Raw genomic sequence first — 20528 nt, forward strand, 5'->3', positions numbered from 1 at the left:
ATTATTTTTACTACACATTTATATTTTTAGTAGTTTCCAAAAATGGCAACAAATTTCAGAAATTTTAGCCTAATCTTGGGAAATTACGAAAATGCCCTTAGAAGAGCCAAAATTCCATTTCTTTTATTCTCTTTGCTTTCCACGTACAAAGTAAGAAGGAAGCAATTTCCTTCCTTCCTCTCTTCCCTTGAATCTGTCCACATTCATTTGCTTAAGCCCCAAGTTCTTCTCCTTCTCCTTTACTCTACATGTTTTCAAAACCAGAAATTCAGATTGAAGAATTCAACCAAAAACCAATTCCTCTCCTCTCTTGTTTCTCTGGTTCAAACTAACCCCCACCACCACCACTGCTCAACCACCGACCACTGCACCTAGCCTCATCCACCCAGCACCACGCCACCACCACACCGCAATCACCTCAACCACTCGACCACCACCCTCACCCTGCTCTCCACCTCCCTCGAACTCCCCTGCCCCTCCCCTGTTTCTTTTCTCTTTCCTTGCTCACAACACCACCAACGCAACGCCCCACCACCGTCCAGCATAACCACCACTGGCGCAACCCTTCCGCGCCGCCTAGCCAGCCTCCAACGACCTCCCTCCTCCCCATAACTGATCGGAAAACCGCTCCCCAACTCCCCTGTTTTCTCGCCTCCCTTGCACTCCCTCCTCCTTCTCTCGCCTGTATCACCACCGCACGAGCAACCACCACCCTCACTGCCGCCTTCACCGGCGCCAGGCTTGCGACGCCAAACCACCTAGCCCAGCCGCCTCCTCTCCTCCTCTTTTTTTTTCCCTTCGTGCCTCCCCTGTTTCGGCCCCTTCCGCTGCTCGCGTTCCTTTCCCAGTAAACCCAAAATTGAGTTTCAATTGTGAAACCTTGCTTTGTCATCCAAATCCAATTTTAGGATTTGGCCTTTCAATTTGGGCCTATGGTGAGTAAAAAATTGAATTATTATTTCAGATTTCCTAATTGTTGGTTTTCATGTTTCAACAAATTTTTATGATATAAGTATTCACTAATAAATTGTTTAATATTTCAGGTTTAATTATCGATTTTATTAAAATAAATTACTAGCTTTATTTAGCGAAAATCGAATTTATATAATATTTTCACGTAAATCTATTTATGAAATATATAAATATATTTCGATTAAAATTTCGTTGAATAATAATTTCATTAAATTATGAAATTATATTTAATAAAACCATTATTTATAGAATTTATTATTTATAAAATATTTATTTTAAATTATTTATCGATTTAGTACTAATTCTATGATTTAATATTTTGAAAGAAATTGGACTCGGAGCTCATGACGAACGAACCAAGGAAAATCCTTAGCTATCGTGGAAGTGAGGTAACGGCTATTGCTAGTACCCGCAATTCCCTTCTAAATGTGTTTATGAAATCATGACATTATGATTGAATTTATGATCTGAATGCTTTGACATGTTTTATTGAATTGCGGGAAATGAATTATGTTTTGATTGAATAATTTATTATAATATGATTTGATGGAATTATTCCTTATTTTATGATTGATTATAAAATGATATTATGATTGATTGAATTTCTTATAAAATGCTGTTTATAAGAAACCATCAAAGAAAGGATGTTTGATCTTATGATCCAAAGGAAATATGTTACTTTAACTGAAGTAAAAAGGCTAAAATGTAAAATTAAACGAAACATGATAAATGAAAGTGAAAGACCTAGTCCGTTTGGCAGTATATGTTCACAGGTTACGATTCTCGGTCATGCATGTACCCATGGGGCATCCGCCCATTGAGCCAAGGCTCTCATGTTTTCGGGCCAAGGCCCCATGTTTATGGACAGCTGTCCATCGTGGAAGACGTTCCACCATGTCATACTTGCCACGACTAGCATGTGCACCCAAAAGTTATGAATGAATTAAATAAATGACTTTATAAAATGTTTTACGTTATTCTATTCTCCCTGTGTTAGTAAATAAAATGAATTGAAATGAATTTACGTTGCTAGGATAGTTCGTTACTGAGTCTTCGGCTCACCGTTTTTGTTTTCTGTTTTAGGTACTGCTGGGAACGATGGAAACGAGTAGTGGCGAGGATCGGATTTCACTTTAATAATATTCTCCTAGTTAATGTTCTATGTTTTGGTAATTAATTAATTAAAGGCTTTTTAGAAAGTTATGTACTTTTATTTTGGGAATATAAAAGATTATTATATTAGTTTGGAGTTTTAATAGTTTATGATTGATGGTTGCCTTGTAATTCCCAAGAGGGAGTTACGGCAGGTAATGTCCCGACCGATTAGGTTAATTCCGCTGCTAATTATGCTATAATAATTGAATTAGAGGTTGGGGTGTTACAATTTAAAGTTTATTAGATTATTAGTAAATTTTTAACCATTAGAATATTGATAATAGTGTTGGAAATATCATTGTGGAGAGACCGGATAAAATCTTCAAGGCACGAGATAACACGCTTTCTTAATAGTATTTTATCGACCCACAAAGGAACAATCGGGTTCACGATAATACTATTGACTTATTGAGATACAATGAAGAATCAATTGATCTTGTGTGTTCTCACAAAATCAATCCAACAAGAATTTGTTTTTATCACTCAAATGTCTCACTTTGATAAAATAACTAGTTTTTGATCCCGGGCGATGCCCCGGGTCATTACATGAAAAATCGTATTAATACCATTGCATACAAAGAACATAATTAAATGCTTATATTATTTTTCTTTCTTTAGTACTTTTTCATTTATTATATTTTGTTTGGAAAAAAAGACATCAAATATGACATATAGTTTGGTGGATAAGTCTTTATTGTTTGAAACTTGAGGTTGAGAGTTCGAGTCTTATGTAAATAATATTTCTATTTTTTATTGTATGTAAAAGCATGGAGTACGACCCTTTAAGAAGGAAGAGGGAGGGCGCCACGTGGCTGATGAACTTGATTGTATGTAAATAATATTTCTATTTTTTATTGTATGTAAATGCATGGAGTACGACCCTTTAAGAAGGAAGAGGGAGGGCGCCACGTGGCTGATGAACTTGATTGTAAACGTCTTTTAATATATAGTATAGATTTGCAAGTGGATTTCTCAAAAGTATGCAAGTATATTAATATGTTAACCCTTATATTAAATGTGTCATAAGTACTCTATATATAGAGTTCTTAATGAAGAGTCACAGTTGGAAATAATATCCAACGGTTACATCCAAGAAACTGTCACAAAATCGCTCAAAAACGGACACTTTCTCCATTCGCCCGATGGGCGGAGCTTTGCCCGACGGGCGAGCGGAGAAAGTTTCCCGACGGGCGGGATTCGCCCGATCGGGCGCGCGTGCAACATTTAATTTCTCATGAAATTCGCCCGACTGGCGGTGCTTCGCCCGACGAGCGTGCTAATGCAAACGCCAAAACCATTGCAATAGCCCAAATAACCGTTGCATCCGCTTGGAATAAACTCTAAACATTATACTACCTCCTCAACTCCTAGTATAATACACACTTCACATTTAACTCATAAATCCATTTACTCTATAAATGTTCCAACAAATATATAGTTGATTGTAAATATTAATAAATACTCCCTCCATCCCTTAATACTCGACCCAGTTTGACTTTTTTCACTATTCACATAATTCACTTTGACCCTATTTTATTTCTAGTATATGAAAACAAATGTTAGTATATAATATATTGTTGGCTTCATCTTAATACGAAGTAAGTTTTTATAATATGTAGTTAAAGAAATGGGTGGTCAAAGTTATGTATTGGCAAGCGTGTTCGGTCAAAACAGGTCAAGTATTAAGGGACCGAGGGAGTATAAGTTAATAAAGCAATTATTATTTAGTTCTTATATTAATAATTACGTTTTTATTATATTTAATACTTCTTAATATTATTACCCTGTAATAAGTATCCAAAATTTATAAAATCCAAGTACGAATTCGACCAATTTGTAAAAAAAAAATTGTAACTAACTCTTTAATAAACATCTTTATACTCTTTAATGTAACTTTATCATGGACGAAATATGTACGAGAATTTCACATGATGCATTTATGTAAAGAAGTAATATTATGATTATTTGCGTCTCACTAAAAAAATTGTCCATTAATTTGTGATGTATACATAATTTTAAAAGTGTTTATTAAGTTTTCTCTTATAATTATATTGATAGTAATTAATAATAACATATTAATTCATATTTACGTATCATTGATAATTATTATCGTGAATTAGTAACCGCAAATTATTTTAATTTAATAATATAACTATGATTTATTTAATATAACAACACAAATCATAGTATTGCACATTTTATTTAAGACTTTATTAAAATTTATAGGAACTATTGGAACTAATTGGATCTTATTCAACTTGTAGGAACTTATCTAAACCATGGAAATCTTTTAAAAGGGGTTGGGCTTGGCCTAAAAAGCGACTTTCCAACAGAGCAATTGCCAGAATAAGCATATCAATGGTCATCTAACCATAGGTTATTATAAGCCATGTGGTATATCATTATTAGAAGCCATGTAACATCTCTCCTTTCATCCATCATTTTATTTTGTTTTTTTTTTCAATTTTTCTTTATTGTTTCTATGTTTTACAATTTCTAATGTCTCTTCCACTCCATTTTCCTTATTCAACATCAAGTTATTGATAGTCTACTATACTCCCTCCGTCCCAGATTAGTTGTTACACTTTCCTTTTTCGTCCGTCCCAGATTAGTTGTTACACTTCTAAATTAGGAATGACCCCACAATTATTATATTGTCTCTCTTCCCACTAAATATTTTTTTGTCCCCACACCCTCTCTCATTCAATTAAAAAAAATACCCCACTAACTTTTATCACATCTACTATTTCAATAAAATAACAATTGATAACCAAACAACCACTTATCACCTAAAACTTTGTGCAAAGGTAAGTGTAACAACTAATCTGGGACCGAGGGAGTACTTATTAGTCTCTTCCACTCCACCACTTTAACATCCAATATTTATTCATCATTAAAATTTTTATATTTTTCCAACCATTAAATTACACCTTTATTTATTTAATTCATATGTTACCAAAAATCACAAGTACTCACTAAGGCTGCGTTCTATTCACCTGATTTCCACTTATTTTTCCTGAACTTATCTTATCTGAACTTATCTGAACTTAACTGAACTTATCTGAACTTATCTGAACTTATTAGAACTTATCAAAACTTATTTTAGTTATAAATTGTACTTGGTCAACCCTTATTTTTCCTGAACTTATCTTATCTGAACTTATCTGAACTTAACTGGACTTATCTGAACTTATCTGAACTTATTTTTCCTGAAATAAGTGGAAATAAGGTGAACAGAATAGGGTCTAATTAAAACTTCAAAAGACATCTGAACAACCAATATACAACCGCTCGTTCTTTGAACGGGCTCAAAAACTAGTTTTGTTAAATAAATTGAAGATGTGTATAGACTTGATCCACTGATGGTTCCAGGTCGTAAATATCGGGTCAAACCAATTTTAGTGTCTAAAACCGGCTATTTCGTTCCAGAAGTAACAAGCTTTCTGACCATTAATTTAGTACAAGGCCAAAACTTATAAGCAAAATATAAGTCTAAAGCCACCCAAAATTATTTAAAATCGGGCTGGGCTGGGGCTGCCTCAAAAAATCTACCCAAACTCGAGCGTGCGTACTTTCACTTTCATTACTTTGCTAGCGGGACGGACTGCATACGATCAATGGTAGAAAAGATGAATGAATTTCCACCTAAAAAAGGATAATCACGTGAAGAGGAGTACGTAATTACGTATGTATTCGGAAAATGGGAGGTTGGAGTTGGAGTTGGAGTTGGAGTTGGGGGTTGGCTTGTCTTTGTCTTTCGTGGGAAATTAAATCAACATCGTAAATTACTATTTTTGCCAACTTTCTCCATCAACAAACCCACCACAATTCACAAACTTGAAAGAAAGAAAAAAAAAAAAAGAGTTAAAAGTCTTAAAATTTGAATGGAGGTGAACAAGAAGCAAGAAGTAGCACCAGTAGTACTAATCACCGGATGTTCAGATGGGGGCATCGGAAACGCCCTTGCACGAGCTTTTGCGGCGGAGAAATGCCAGGTTGTAGCCACCACCAGATCTCTGTCAACTATGTCGTCGTTGGAACAAGATCCTCGTTTTATGCTTATGGAACTCGATGTCTTGTCGGAGGACAGCGTCAATCGTGTTATATCCTTCGTTTTGGACAACTTTGGCCGGATTGATATTGTTGTTAATAATGCTGGTGTTCAGTGTGTTGGCCCTCTTGCTGAAATCCCTATTCCTGCTCTGCAACGCACTTTTGATACCAATGTTTTTGGTAATTTTCTTGTTATTGCCAGGAAATCTATGTCAAAAGTGGCTTGCGTCTAAAATGAACTGATACTGGTGTGGTATTAATACGAGTCATTTGTGTTATTGGTACTTATATATTCTGTATTGCAATATTGGTACTGAAAATGGTTGTATTTGATTTGTGGTTTTCTGTAAACAGGTACAATGCGATTGATTCAAGCTGTGGTACCGCACATGGCATTGAGGCGAAAGGGAAAGATTGTAAATGTTGGGAGTGTAACTGTATTGGCACCTTTACCATGGGCAGGTGCTTATACTGCATCAAAAGCTGCTATTCATGCTCTTACAGACTCTCTCAGGTTTGTTCTCATTTGCCTAGCTAGTTATTGTTGAACCCCCTTTTGTTATTCAACTTTGCAAGTACTTGAATAAAATGATGTTGTGCAATTTATTGCTATCATCTGAGGTTTCGAGCAATGATGTAGACAGGAATTTGATTCCAAGTCTTGGTTACAACCAATAGATTGTTAGTAAAAAGGCTAAATAGCGCCCTTTATTGAAACAGCAATAGGCAGCTAGATGGGAGTAAATTTTCAGCTAGGTACAAGCTTGGAGAATTAATTTGCTAGCTTTGTTTGACAGCACTAGCTGAAATTTAGTTGGAACCGATAAGGTAGTTGAAACTGAAGGTATCAGTTCCAACTTCATAAAACGATTTCAAAAGTAATTTTTTCTTGATCATTTTAGTAATTCTCTGATTTCTGTTAGCTTTCTGATGTCGAACAGTGATAATTTGAGTCTATATATAAATTCAACAGGCTGTGGCTAAACTAGTAAACCTTGATACGTAAGCATGACAATAATGATTTCCTTTGCGCGATTCTCATAGGATCATCCTGCTTTATTTGTAGTCCTGTTTTATGGAGCCTGTTTAAACAAAATTCCTCTAGTATACCCATTTACCCTTATACAATGTGATGCCACTAATCATGCTTACATGTAGAAAAACTTGCAACATATAGATTGTAAACTGGATCTAAGATACCAAGTGAGTAGAAGACCTGTTTTCCTGCTCATAATGGTATGTACGGTATGTACCTGTCAAGTGACTGCTAGAAAACGGTTGTATGGTTGTTGCAACTGGCATAAATCAAGGAGATTAGGATAAGTAGATGCCAGATCTTGATTCTGCGAGAAGTGGTTTTAACATCATTAGATAAAAATAAAGAACTTTGGTAATACGAAGTATAAATCATTATTGAGTTTTCCTGGTTGTGCAGGTTAGAACTTCGGGTTTTGGGTATTGATGTTATAAATGTTGTACCTGGAGCTATCAAATCAAATATAGGGAATTCCGCCATTGCAAACTATAGCAAATTTCCAGAATGGAAACTATACAAGCAATATGATGAAGCTATACGCGAAAGAGCTACCATTTCCCAGGGCCCTAAATCAACATCAGCTGAAGAGTTTGCAAAGAAAACAGTTAATGCTATACTCAAGAAAAACCCACCTGCTTGGTTCTCCTATGGCCATCAATCCACAGTGATGAACATCATGTATTATATGCCAATCTTTGTCCGGGATTTCGTATTGCGGCTTGTCTCCAAATGCTGATTTGTTTGTCAAAGAATTCTAATACAACAATTGACTGAAATTTTTGTAAATTTTCATCATATTTTTGGTAATTCTATTCGAATCCAACCTTGTTTTTGTTTGTTTATTTAGCTGGAAAAAAAAAGATTATTTGTACATTAAATTGGTAGATTTGAACTTTTCTACTTTCATTTGTATAGTTTCACAACTAAATTTAGAAGCAATTGAGCTCACTTTGTAAAGCATGAGCCATAGGTAAATTTAGAAAACAACTAGTTAGTGATCCGGGCGATGCCCCTTAGTGTTGCATATAGTTTAAGTTTTTTTTATTCATTTCAAATTAACTTACGGAGTATAAATTTTTGTACGTATGTATTTAAAGAATAATACGAAGTTCATATATATGCAGTTGAAAAATAAAATTGGTTAATCAACAATCGATAGGCTAAATTTTTTTTAGTAATTTACAGTATTTGCGTAAAACTTTATTTGATTAGCTAAAGGAAGGCGAATTATTTTTTTTCCTATTCTTTTCTCTAAGAATTTTTATTTTTGATCTAAATATTTTTTAAGAAAAGATATACTACATATAATTTGATTAATAAATGAATAAAATGAAGGAAGAATTTTTTTGATGCAAAACTGCAAATGAGTCACAAGGACAATACAAATTATAACTAGGAGAGGGGGTTCAAACTTGTGACCTATTGTACACAGGAGTACAGGACCTCGATCTTAACTTAATCAAATACGACGCAATTAGCCATTACTTTCAAAGCTCATTTCTCCGTGACTTTACGCCAAATGAGTATACCAGTTGCTGTCATTTGTACACCAAAGTATACAGAGGTTTCACTTCTATTCCCGTCAAAATTTTCCATCTCGTCAACAATGCCATTAAATCCCCCGCAGCTAGCTCAAACATTTGAATATTGGGTGAAGAGTAAAATAACTTACTTTTTCAAATAATGGTAAAAAAATTGTCAGCTCTTTTGGCTTGAGAGAAATTTCCAGCGTCAGATATGTAAACCTAAGTTTGGTGCTAACAAAAATTCTCTTTATATCCATTGAATAGCAATGGAACTATTAAACCTGATTGTGTGTACTAAACTACTAATACATGAACACTACTGACAATATAACACTGATTACAGTTAGAAATTAGCAAACTATTGGGACAGAAAACCTAATACAGGCTCAATCAGTAATTACACATTGCATCGCTCTACCTTTTAGCTTCCTACTCTGATGCCCCCCCTTTCAGGATGGGGGCAGAGTGAACAACATTTGAATGCCTCAACAGAAACCATCATTGAAGCTGGTGGGATTGTGTAAAATACAACATACCAGGAGGTTGAAGCGGACGGAAACTTGGCGGGGCTGGTGGTTGCTGCTGCTGCTGCTGCTGCTGCTGCTGCATCAATAGCATCGATTGCTGATGCTGTGACAATGGAGCTGATTGTTGCACCATTGGCATCAACTGCTGTTGATTCATTTGCATTTGTGTAGGCATCATCTGATGCATTACATGAGGTGGTGGCGGACCTGGTGGAGGAAGACCCCCATAACCATATGCACTGATCCCTCTTGGTGTTTGTGCATACTGTTGAGAACTCGTGTTCGAAAGAAACTGATACTGATTCTGAGGATTTGAGCTCATATTTTGCAAGTTTTGCTGATTTACCAACATTGATTGATATTGATTAGGAGGAGGAGGAGGAGCAGCAGCTGGCAGTGAAACTGACGAGGGCTGCTCCAACTTTGGCATTGAATTGGAGGCCGAACTAACAGACTGTGAGGGTGGATAAGAATTTGAAACTGAGTTTGGTTTAGCAAGCCCAACTTTCTTCTTAGCCTCTTCAGCTGCAAATGTTGACAGAACAGAAGTCATGATCAACTGAGAGGAACTAGAAGCTGTGAGTTTGTCAGCAACCTCAGCTGCAATGTCAGCAGCAGTCTTTTTGGATTTTCCCGCATTGGCATTTGGAATTGCAACATAATTTTCATCATTGAGTCGCTTTCTCATGTTGTTAGCCTCCTCCGCTTGTGCTTGTGCAACCTGAATCAAAAGATAATCTAATTGTCTTTAATGACTTTCCTAAATCATCTGACAATCAAAATTGTACAATATTTTGATATTTGATAAGTTGGCGGCAGTTGATATCATAAAATGGAAAGGCAAGTATATAGTCCTTTGACAGAAGGAAGATATCCAAAGAAATGTGAAAGGAAGTATTTATTCCTTATCAGCAAACAATTAACAGTAGTTATCCAAAGAAACAAACAAGTATCCCCAACTAGACCTGGTTATTGGACAGGGTAGTCCAATGGATATAGGGTTAGGGTCAAGTTAATAGGGCTTTTATTGGGCAGGGCTCTTATTGGACAGGGCCTTTATTGGACAGGGTCATTATAGGGTCAAACTTATACTACAATTAGTTTGAAAATAAAAATAGTAATGATACAAAAAATTACATGCATAGCTTCGTATTTACTTGTACTTGCACATGGCTCTTTTGTTTTTCATTTTTCATTGCTCGTTTATTGACCCGCCCAATAATGACCCGCTATTGACCCGCGACCCGCTTTTGACCCGCCCATTATCGACCCTCTAAAAATGACCCTTTTAATACCCGACCCTCTTTTGACCCGCACCGACCCTGACCCGCCCCGCCCGATAACCAGGCCTATCCCCAACTCATATCAGAGCAGCAAGTCCACAGCTGGATATATAGTAGAGGCAAGAAGGGCTTCCGACTCTGTCTGTGTTTTTAACCATATAAAATAGAGTAAAAAATTATAGATAAAGTTGACTAAGAGAAGTAACAAGGGGCTTCCAATCTCTTCAAACAATCACCTACAAACCCCTTTAGAAGTCCACTTAAGCAGACGAGCTCAATTGCAGGGAGTAGAATTGCATCTTGCGAGTTGCGAAGAAGGTTAGTGGGGTATCTCAAGTGGATTTGACTCTTTAACATTTCTTAGGCAAAAGCTGCCGAGGACAGCAAACATTGTAGTTTAGATGGTTATCCCATTTTCTAAGTCAATCAATATACAAATCTTAGGGGAACATCCATGTTTACAGGCAAAAAGCTCTAATACAAGCATAAAGCTTGATGGGTGGACAACTGCTCATAGTCCAATACACATCAGCACTCCAGTTTTACTCAGCCTTCACAACATATTTTCTCAGTGGTGAGTGGTGACTCATGCACCACATATTTAACAAATGCAGCAATAAGATCAAAGATATTCCCGCTTTTCTAATATGCTTTGGTTGAATAAAATCATTGAGTTTTGATGAAAAGTGATAAAGCACACAAGCAGAGGATATCTGACCAAAATAGTTTTATGTTAATGATTGTAGCTCGCCAAAATTTTCTAGGGCAATGAGCATGGCATATTTGCCACAAAAGTTAGAGAGGCAAGTATTTCATGAGATAATCAGACATTAAACAGTATGTAGAATATGGTCTTCTCTTTACCAGTAAAGATATACAACTCAATTTAACATATCTCTGAAAAGTTTAATAGTTTCAACAATGATCCCAAGGACTTGAATCTAAGCAGAGGGATACGCAGAAATGCAACTGTCATACAATTAGGAAACATGGAAATGCAAAATTTAAAGCAATATTCCGTACATCATTAACTTTTTCTGAGAAATCCAATATTGCTTTGTAACTTTGTTTATTCTCAACAAAAAAGGAAAAGAAGAGGGTATTGAAATCAGTTTGTTTCACCAAAAAACAGTTAGTTCGGTTATATAAAATGATTTTTACTCTAAAGATAAAAAAACTTGCTGATCTTTTAAAGACAATGTCCCCCCCCCCCCCCCCCCGCCCCCCACCCACAGTTTTTTTGGGTTTCCAAGTTCCGGAAAAAAGACACGTGACCGTTATGAGAGTTTCCATGCTACGTAGTCTGTTACAAGAATCCCCAAAGCAGACAGCTTTTGACAGTAACCTAACGTAAAAGACTTAAGATGTATATACAGCCTCATCAAGTTATCTCCTGCTGACAAAATGACGCTGTTTCGTTAGACCGTAATCACACAGATAAACACTCAATCACAATGCAGTCACGGGGCAAGAGGGGGAGACATCTATCTACTGATCCACCTAATTAGGTCCTCACCAAGAGGATTTGGGATGAGATATATACAATACTTAATCAGACTCCCGACAAAAGAATCTGGGATGAAATACACACAAATAAACTGTACCTAGACAGGTTCGCGCCAAGAGGATTAGGGGATGAGATATACTCAATTAAACCCTCTACAAAAGTAGAGACGTCAATTTGCATAATATTGCTATTATTTTATCTCTTTTTTCGGTCTCCCCGTCAGTTTGGATCTCAGGGTTAAAGTGTACCCTTTCAACCCTGGGTATTTGCACAATCATGTTAAAAGAAAACCTTAGAGAAGCAAAAACAATGTTTGATCATAATCCTGAGTGACCAGACACTAGCAAGTACCTGCATTTGCGTACGAACATTCTCCAATTCAGATTCCTGCCAATGTGAGAGACACAGTGATTGTGAGTTAGATCAATTAATAGATAACCATAGCAAAAAATACTGTATCCTATGTTTTCCTCTTCTTATATAACATAAAAGAATCATAATTTTCCTACAGCTTCCAAAACATAAAAGATGACCTTAAGCCACCTTGTACTTACTCCAAGAAAAATCATTCAACGATTTGTAAATATATAATCCAAATTCATACCTGTTCTTGCAATGCTTCTCTTAACTGAGCAACAAGCACTGCTCTATTTGCTTCAACTGATTTCAGTTTCTCCACACACTCTTTCAAAATAGCCTCTTCCTCCTCCAATCCTTTGGCAAACGTCTTCCGCTTTGGATCCTTTGCTGAAATGAATTATCAAGGTAAGCTTTCAGAAATGCATCATACTGCACTAATCAAATAAAGTCATTCTTTATTAAAGAAACTGAGCATTTATCTTCATATTGAATAGGGAAATCTGGCTACAGACATGCTAAATTTACACTTCACCTTGAGTACAGGCTATTTCTACATCATGATCCATCTTCCTCACACGGTTAACTGCAGACTTGCATCTATTCATCTCTGATTCTTCTGTGAGATGCTCATTAAGCACCATATGGAAAGCTGTTACAATTTTCTCCGCTGGGCCACCAATAGATAATTTCTGCATTGATAATTGTGAGTTGCTGGTGATTAAGACATATGAATTACCAAAACAAGAGAATGGCATTGCAGAAAATGAAGTGTAGGTTAAAAATAGTTAGTGTCTCGCCCAAGGTCAAAGGTATCGACACATAATCATTAGGGTCCCCAATAGCATCAGAAAGCACATTACAAATACAGGAAAAAAGTAGAAATAATTTATTACAAGAACTAAAATAAAAAAGGATCTCACCGTCCTTATGGAACGTGAATCCCTTCTCATAATCTTCACTGTGCGTGATCGCTTCTTGTTAAACTCAAGGGGGGGAAGAGCCTCATCTCCAAGCATTATATCCATCAGGTTCTGTGCCTTGGTTCCAAAAACTTTTCTTTCATCCCATATTTTAACCTGCAAAGCACACGTTACAATTTGGAATATGAGTAATATCAAAATTGGACTATTCATGCTCTAGAGATTTTAACATAATCATTCAGTTACTTGGTGTAAACTTAAGATATCCGGCATGGGATAAACCGATAAACGAGATATGTGATACAAAAGAAATTTATCATCTAATTATAGGAGCAAATGAGATATGCCAGAAACACACAAGGCATACCAGTCTAGAGACGGCCTTCTTTCCTTGCTCATCACCCATGTTACTGACATCCTTGAGAGCCGCAGGAAGTACCTTCCAGAACTCAATAACAAACTCATTTCCATTACGTTTGCTGTTCTGCAGTATATCATTGGCAAGATATAAAAGGGGGACTTTCTGCGCAATTTCAGAACTGTTGAATTGTTGATTCCACGTTGTTACAACCACTTCTGCCTTGCTTCGGTGAAATATACACCAGTGTGACAGCGCTATACAGGAGTTAAGGTGACAAGTATTCTGAATGTTTTGCAGAAGCTATAGATAAGCTAACAACCTAACAGTCTTTCAGCGCCATTATGGACATGACAAAGAGCTTCAACACAAAATATTAAAAAAAAAAAACTCAATAGAAGACTTCAAGGAAAGAACATACATGTGAAACACATACATGAAAAAATGTGTATCAAGCATCATGGTTTTGGTAGGACTTACACACTTACAGATTTGAAAGACACCTAAGGATGTGTGCACTTCAACAGTGGGCTGGCATATTAAGCCAAACAAATGAACCATACATTCAAAAGGATATTCCTAATGTGTACAGCAAGGTCTCATTTTATGCAGATTGTGCAATGTGGCAGGGGACAACAAAGTGCATTATTTACACAATAAGGTGTAGTTCCTGACGTGCTCGCATATCTAATTGCTTTAAGAATCAGTACTAGTGATTCAGTACTCATATTGGAGAAACTTGTTCTTGACATGTGAAGAGTATAAAACACACACCTAGAATTCACTATGGAAAAATTGCAAGATCAAAATCAAATAGACGTTTGAATCAGGTGGAGTTGCCTTGTTACAGCCAAGTGATCTATCTACACACTAACCATGCCCCAGGCCCGGGGCCCGAAAGATGTTAAAGATGGAGGGAAGGGATAGCTTTGCCTCTGATGTTTATCACCATCGTAAGTGCTTGTAACAGAAGAAAAGGGCCACTAAGGAGGATACAAGCACTCTCAATTCGCATTCCCAAAATATTCCGCTGGAATCATATAAACCGCAGTGTGTCATCAATAAGAAGTCAGAGTTACAGTTCTTTGCTGATAAGAAGACTAAGCTCCGAATGGCATGGCGAGAAAAGACAGCAAAAGAGGAGGTACAATAAAGACAGTTATATGTAAGCAATGTTCAAGGTACCAATCTTCACAAAATTTGGAGGTCACAAAGAAAATACTACAAATGCCTCCAAATCCACTCACGTCGTGCATTACAAGATCATCTACCAACAGTTATTAGCTTGCTTGAAGTATATCTAGATGGAAAAATAAAGTACATATTTGCGTTCAATCACCTCTGCATATTTTCCATGTTTTTCCTTAGCGCTGCGGCTTATATTTTCTAGAATGCTAATTATTGGCACCAAAATCTCATCACCATCCAATCGAACTCGTAAAAACCAAGAACCCCTTACCAACTATCTAAAATAGAACCAAATCCTTCCATGAAGTAAATATGACCTACACATTAAAGGCATTGAACAATGTTCTAACTGAATAATTATAGAGATGAAGCACACCTCACAAGTCACAACGGTAAACATCCTCAAACCTTTGATCTCCTTTCAGAAAACATAGACCAAACATAGCATCTCAGTTTTCTACAAATCATTGCCTATAATGCTCAAATTAAAATCAAATCAAATGTTGAATAAACTACCTCCATTATATATGACCTATGCACAAAAGGCATGAAAGATTCTAACTCCATATAGCAATAAAGTCCTCCCTCGCAGTGACAAACATCCACAAATTTCCGATCTCCTTTCAGACTACACAAACAAAAGTCTCATCTACATTATCTACAAAATTCATCATCTATAATAGCTCGCAATCGATTATAGAATTTAAAAAGAGCCCTACTATTGAACTAAGATTTCATTTAGCAACAACAAAAAATTATCGACATAGTAGTATAAGTTGTAGACAAGAAACCATGACTATGTCAAATCAGTATATCCTATACTACTAAGATTTGGCCACAGAGTAGCATCAATATGAATTCATCACCCTTACCACCATTTATCACCGCCTGCCAAATGGTCGTAAATAGAACAGCCAAATCAAGGTGAAAATCATACAAGAAATATCTCACTACCAAACAAAGACATAACATGAAACAAAGAAATGATAAAGTAGCAGTATGAGAGGGAGGGGGGGAAATGAGCAAAAAAATGGCATTAATCCTAGCTAATAATAGAGAAAAAGAAGGATACTCTCTATACATTGTTGAGTACTATTGAGCTTGGACAGCTTGTCAGCTAATATCTGTTCACTGAAAACACTGTTCATCCCAGCAAACTTGAGTTTCTTGGCAGTTGGCAGTTGGCAGTAAAAATTTAATAAAATTTGCCCCAAATTTCGATCTATTCGGATGAAAGTTCCTCAATTTATTGGCTTACACACACTCTTTTTCTCCCTCTTGTTCAATTGAATTCATGAACCAGAAAACCTAAAAACCCCTCGAAACTGAAGGAAGACATGAAATTCGAACATCAATAAATGTTCGACTTTTACAAAAAAGAATCGACAACGGTCTAATGAATTATTTCAAAAAGAAATGCAAACTTCGGATTTATTCTACAGAACACAGAAAATCAAATTTGGACAGGAAAATGAAGAGCAGAAGAAAACAAAATTTGGGGAGGAAAAAAATGATACTAGAAGAAAGGCAAGAATCTTGGGGCTCTCTACTCTTATTCGCCCAAAAGAAAGAAAGGCAAGAACAATGGCAAGGCGAAGAATTCGATTGATTAAAAATTCACACAAAAACAAAAACAAAAAAAATCAAAAGAGATAGATTTGAAGATGTAGAAAATTTGAGAAATGAATAGAATTGAACAAGCTGAAAAGGATGAATTGGGATTTCAAAGATTTAGAGTGCCGCAAACTCAGAAGAGTTGAGAGAGTGTTGCAGAAGAGAGAGAAAAAGGGGAATTGGATTTTGGGATGTCTGTGAGACCTGTGACTACTACGGTCTATGGGAAACTATGAAACTGGGTGTTCTTACTAAATCTAGGGCATTTTTGTGTTAACATTGGATCTTACAACTACTACATCTACCCTACATCATTTGTCCCCGTTACTGGAAATTCCGATCCTAATTCCATTCGAAAATTTATTTTTAAATACACGTTAACTTGAATATCTTGCCAAATTAATTGAAAGAAGGAAATCCTTGCAAAGATTTATTGTATCGTAGTAGAAATTCCGATCCTAACTCCTTTCGAGAATTTAGAATTCTTAAATGTCGCGCAAAATAAATTTAATTAAAGAGGGATTTTGAGTTAATTTGTTGTGAATATCGACATGTCATGCACTTTTAAATAGTACTTCGTACTTTATAAATTGGAAGATAACCTTAAATTTCCTTTGACATGTGATCACATCATGAAAAACTTTCAAATTTTATTTAGTTGAAAAAGAACGTGTTCATTTGTCAAAAAAATAGACTTCTTTGAAGTTACTTTGATAGAAACGGATAATCCGTACAACTAAGCATGTGCATCTTGTTCACTCTTATCATTGTAGTTGGTTAATTTCTACGAACATAGTATAATACTAAGATATTGTCTTTTAAAAGTATTTACGGTGAAATGTTGTTGCGGGGGTTTGTATGATAATGTGCGAAGATAAAGAAAGTCAACTTAGATGAATCAAGTGTGGCTTGTTTGAAACAAGGGTAACATAAACAATGTTAGAATTATAGGCCTTTCAAAGATAATTCTTTGGAATTTTCTTATTAACCCAACGAACTTGTAAATTAACATATTCCTTCATCGACAAGCACTTGATTTTGAAAATATAATGAGTGAACCGCTTACATTTTAAAGAACGAAAAATAAACTTGTGTGCCTACATCAGGTATATAATATGAAATTTCATTAATTATCATTCTTTGGTTTGCATAAGACTAAATCTAAGTCTCTGATTCACCTAAATAATGACCAAATTAGAATTTAAAAATCACGATTTGTTTTCAAGATAAAAAAATAATCAAGGAATCCCTTATTTTTTAAGACAACTAACACTTTTTCTACTTTATTATTCTTTTCAAAAATATCAAAATTTGTGTACTTTTTTCTAATAAATACATCTTTTGTACTTTTGTTTTCCTAACCATTTTTCTCACTATTGTAATACATGCATTCCTAATTGGTGGGACAAGTAAAGAGAAATGAAGGGAGTAATAATTTCCAATAATATCCTTTCGAAATCGATCAAATAATTTATCATGCGTAGTATTTAGTTTCTCCATTTGGGAAACTATTTATTACACAAGACTGCATCAAAAGAATTGTATGAGGGACAACAAAAAATTAGTTGTATGTCAGTATGTGAATTATATTGTGAAAATAATATGATGCAACAGCAACAAGCTACAAAGTATAACATTACTTGTCAAAAAAAAAAAAAAAAAAAAAAAAAAAAAAAAAAAAAAACAAAGTATAACATTTCTTTCCCATTTGCGAAAATAATTTCCCTTGCGTATGATCTCAATGGTTATGTAGAGTAGTATGGATTTGGTATATTTTGTTTCCCTTAATCAAAACAAATGGAAGTGTAACACTTAATAAAAACGAAAAATTCAGATGAGTGTTATAGTTATTAAAAAACGGATGGAGTAATAAACCAACACAAGAAATCTCAACTACAAAATTTTTAAAAGTAAAATTTGCAAAATAAAGTAATCGTGTATCGCACGGAGGTTAAAACTAGTTTAGTAAATCATTTGATTCTCCTATAAAAGGTCATTTGATTCTTCTGTGAAAGACATTCATGTCTTTTAATCAGACTATTAAGGCTTATTATGTTAATTTTTTATATACTATAAAAAAATGTTAAATTTTTACCTGTATAATCTATGTAATATTTTCCTAATGTAGATTATTTTTATTCATGTTTAAAATTTTTCTACATAAGTATCCTTTACTTTAAAAAAAAATGCAAGACACACCAGGAGACGACACTTGTCATTCCTGGTATATCTTTTAGTACGCAGTAATTGATTGCAAGAAACTTGTTTTATGCTATGTTTTTTCCCCGAAGACCACAATTACTCCTTTCGATGATTGACTGATTACCCCACCCTCTTCGTCTCACCTTTGTTATTTCTCTTCGTTTTCCCCTATTGTTATAACTCACTATTCTAGTGGGTGCACTGTGAAGATTTAAACCTTACAAATTACTCCACCATTGATATAAAATTCCAGCTAAATTACACAAAATAACATATAAGAATTCGTGGAATTTCTAGATTTCTTCAAAAATCATAACATTTGAAGCACTTGAATGATTTTAATTAAGGCATATACACTAAATTTGGAGCATTTCTAGCAAGAGTGAAGGCCAAAATAGCATTATAACTAAATGCTTCTTTTTTGCCTCGTGAATAAAAGACATAGGAATTATAGGAGTAACATTTATGGCTAAACCAACAACATTCGTAATGTAATTGTCAAGTGTATTTAATTGGGTAAGAGAATCTATCAAAACCTCATCACTCTTAGAAATACCCATTTCGTGGAGCCCAAAAGTCATGTATTTAACAAGGGGTTAGGGAAAGAGTTTGGAAAGGATTAAACATTCAGTTGAAGAATAAACAAGAATATTGCAGGCACGCCACCATTGTTATTGAAAAGAGAGAAAATTTGAGCAAACATTGGGAAGTCTAGAAGATGAATTTTAGGATGTCGGTATATTGAAGATTCGAGTGGTTGTTGGTTTAGATGCGAAAGAATGACGATCGACAAGGAGAGAAAGAGAAATGGAGGGGAAAGGGGGAAATCAAGACAAAGGAGTTGTTAGTAGTTACATATGTGATGTGTAACGCATGCATGGTCAACGCGGGAAAACTTAACAACCACCGGAATACAGCTTAAGGTATCGTTTGGTAAATAATTACAAATCATGTTCTTTCTTATAATGTTTTGGTTAAAAAGCAATTTCTCACAAGTTCCCTATTATAAAAGACAAATTTTCTTTAAAATAATCATAATTCAAGGTCCTCAACACAATCATCAACCGTTACAAAAACTTTCTAAACCCTACTATCATCTATGTTAATTTTAAGTTTTTCTCACACGTTTATCTTTTCCAACTAAAGTCTCTCTCGCTCCATATCAAGGAAGAGGAAGAGGAAGAAGTATATTTATCTCAAAAAGTGGATGTTTAGGCCCAAGATACTCTATGAAAACGAAACCATGATATTGAGTTTACAATATGTATTGATACCAAAGACAGATTTGCATCACACAATCTTTAGGATCTTGCCCGCTAACATGGACTAGCATGCAAAAATTAACAAAATGGGTAAGAACATCAGCACTGGAGCATCCAAAGGACCTGCTAGCAATTTCTGATAAACTCCTAGCATCAATTTCTATTGTTGCGGTAAGTTTGATGTTGTAGAATTAATTAGAAATGATGATTGATATGTAGACCTGGTTATTGGACAGGGTAGTCCAATGGATATAGGGTTAGGGTCAAGTTAATAGGGCTTTTATTGGGCAGGGCTCTTATTGGACAGGGCCTTTATTGGACAGGGTCATTATAGGGTCAAACTTATACTACAATTATTTTGAAAATAAAAATAGTAATGATACAAAAAATTACATGCATAGCTTCGTATTTACTTGTACTTGCACATGGCTCTTTTGTTTTTCATTTTTCATTGCTCGTTTAATGACCCGCCCAATAATGACCCGCTATTGACCCGCGACCCGCTTTTGACCCGCCCATTATCGACCCTCTAAAAATGACCCTTTCAATACCCGACCCTCTTTTG

At 35.4% G+C, this 20528-nt stretch overlaps 2 protein-coding genes and 1 long non-coding RNA gene across 3 annotated transcripts; 2 read left to right on the forward strand and 1 right to left on the reverse strand.

Annotated features, from left to right (window-relative positions):
- The first annotated feature begins 331 nt into the window (after positions 1-331).
- LOC130469401 (uncharacterized) lies at positions 332-2192 on the forward strand. The gene is made up of 3 exons (XR_008929928.1): positions 332-935; positions 1299-1361; positions 2056-2192. It is a non-coding gene; the product is annotated as an uncharacterized lncRNA (long non-coding RNA).
- Positions 2193-5818: 3626 nt separating this feature from the next.
- LOC110786141 (NADPH-dependent 1-acyldihydroxyacetone phosphate reductase) lies at positions 5819-8058 on the forward strand. The gene is made up of 3 exons (XM_021990677.2): positions 5819-6360; positions 6535-6694; positions 7616-8058. The coding sequence occupies exons 1-3, from the start codon at positions 6012-6014 to the stop codon at positions 7950-7952; spliced, it is 846 nt and encodes a 281-aa protein (XP_021846369.1). The 5' UTR covers positions 5819-6011; the 3' UTR covers positions 7953-8058.
- Positions 8059-8863: 805 nt separating this feature from the next.
- On the reverse strand, positions 8864-16746 carry LOC110786142 (uncharacterized). The gene is made up of 7 exons (XM_021990679.2): positions 15958-16746; positions 13707-13954; positions 13340-13495; positions 12952-13108; positions 12664-12806; positions 12411-12446; positions 8864-9990 (listed from the first exon to the last, which is right to left on the reverse strand). The coding sequence occupies exons 1-7, from the start codon at positions 16031-16033 to the stop codon at positions 9241-9243; spliced, it is 1566 nt and encodes a 521-aa protein (XP_021846371.1). The 5' UTR covers positions 16034-16746; the 3' UTR covers positions 8864-9240.
- Between the last annotated feature and the right edge of the window lie 3782 nt (positions 16747-20528).

This window comes from Spinacia oleracea, chromosome 3 (assembly GCF_020520425.1).
Source record: "Spinacia oleracea cultivar Varoflay chromosome 3, BTI_SOV_V1, whole genome shotgun sequence".
Classification (NCBI taxonomy): Eukaryota; Viridiplantae; Streptophyta; class Magnoliopsida; order Caryophyllales; family Amaranthaceae; genus Spinacia; species Spinacia oleracea.

Excerpts from the sequence above, each read along its gene's own strand:
- LOC110786141 (XM_021990677.2), top strand. The coding sequence starts at position 6,012 with ATGGAGGTGAACAAGAAGCAAGAAGTAGCACCAGTAGTACTAATCACC. Across the intron at positions 6,361-6,534 it reads TTTTGATACCAATGTTTTTG|GTACAATGCGATTGATTCAA; the intron begins GTAATTTTCTTG and ends TTCTGTAAACAG. Across the intron at positions 6,695-7,615 it reads GCTCTTACAGACTCTCTCAG|GTTAGAACTTCGGGTTTTGG; the intron begins GTTTGTTCTCAT and ends CTGGTTGTGCAG.
- LOC110786142 (XM_021990679.2), bottom strand. The coding sequence starts at position 16,033 with ATGAACAGTGTTTTCAGTGAACAGATATTAGCTGACAAGCTGTCCAAG. Across the intron at positions 13,955-15,957 it reads TACTCAACAATGTATAGAGA|CGCTGTCACACTGGTGTATA; the intron begins GTATCCTTCTTT and ends ACTCCTGTATAG. Across the intron at positions 12,447-12,663 it reads GAGAAGCATTGCAAGAACAG|GAATCTGAATTGGAGAATGT; the intron begins GTATGAATTTGG and ends TCACATTGGCAG.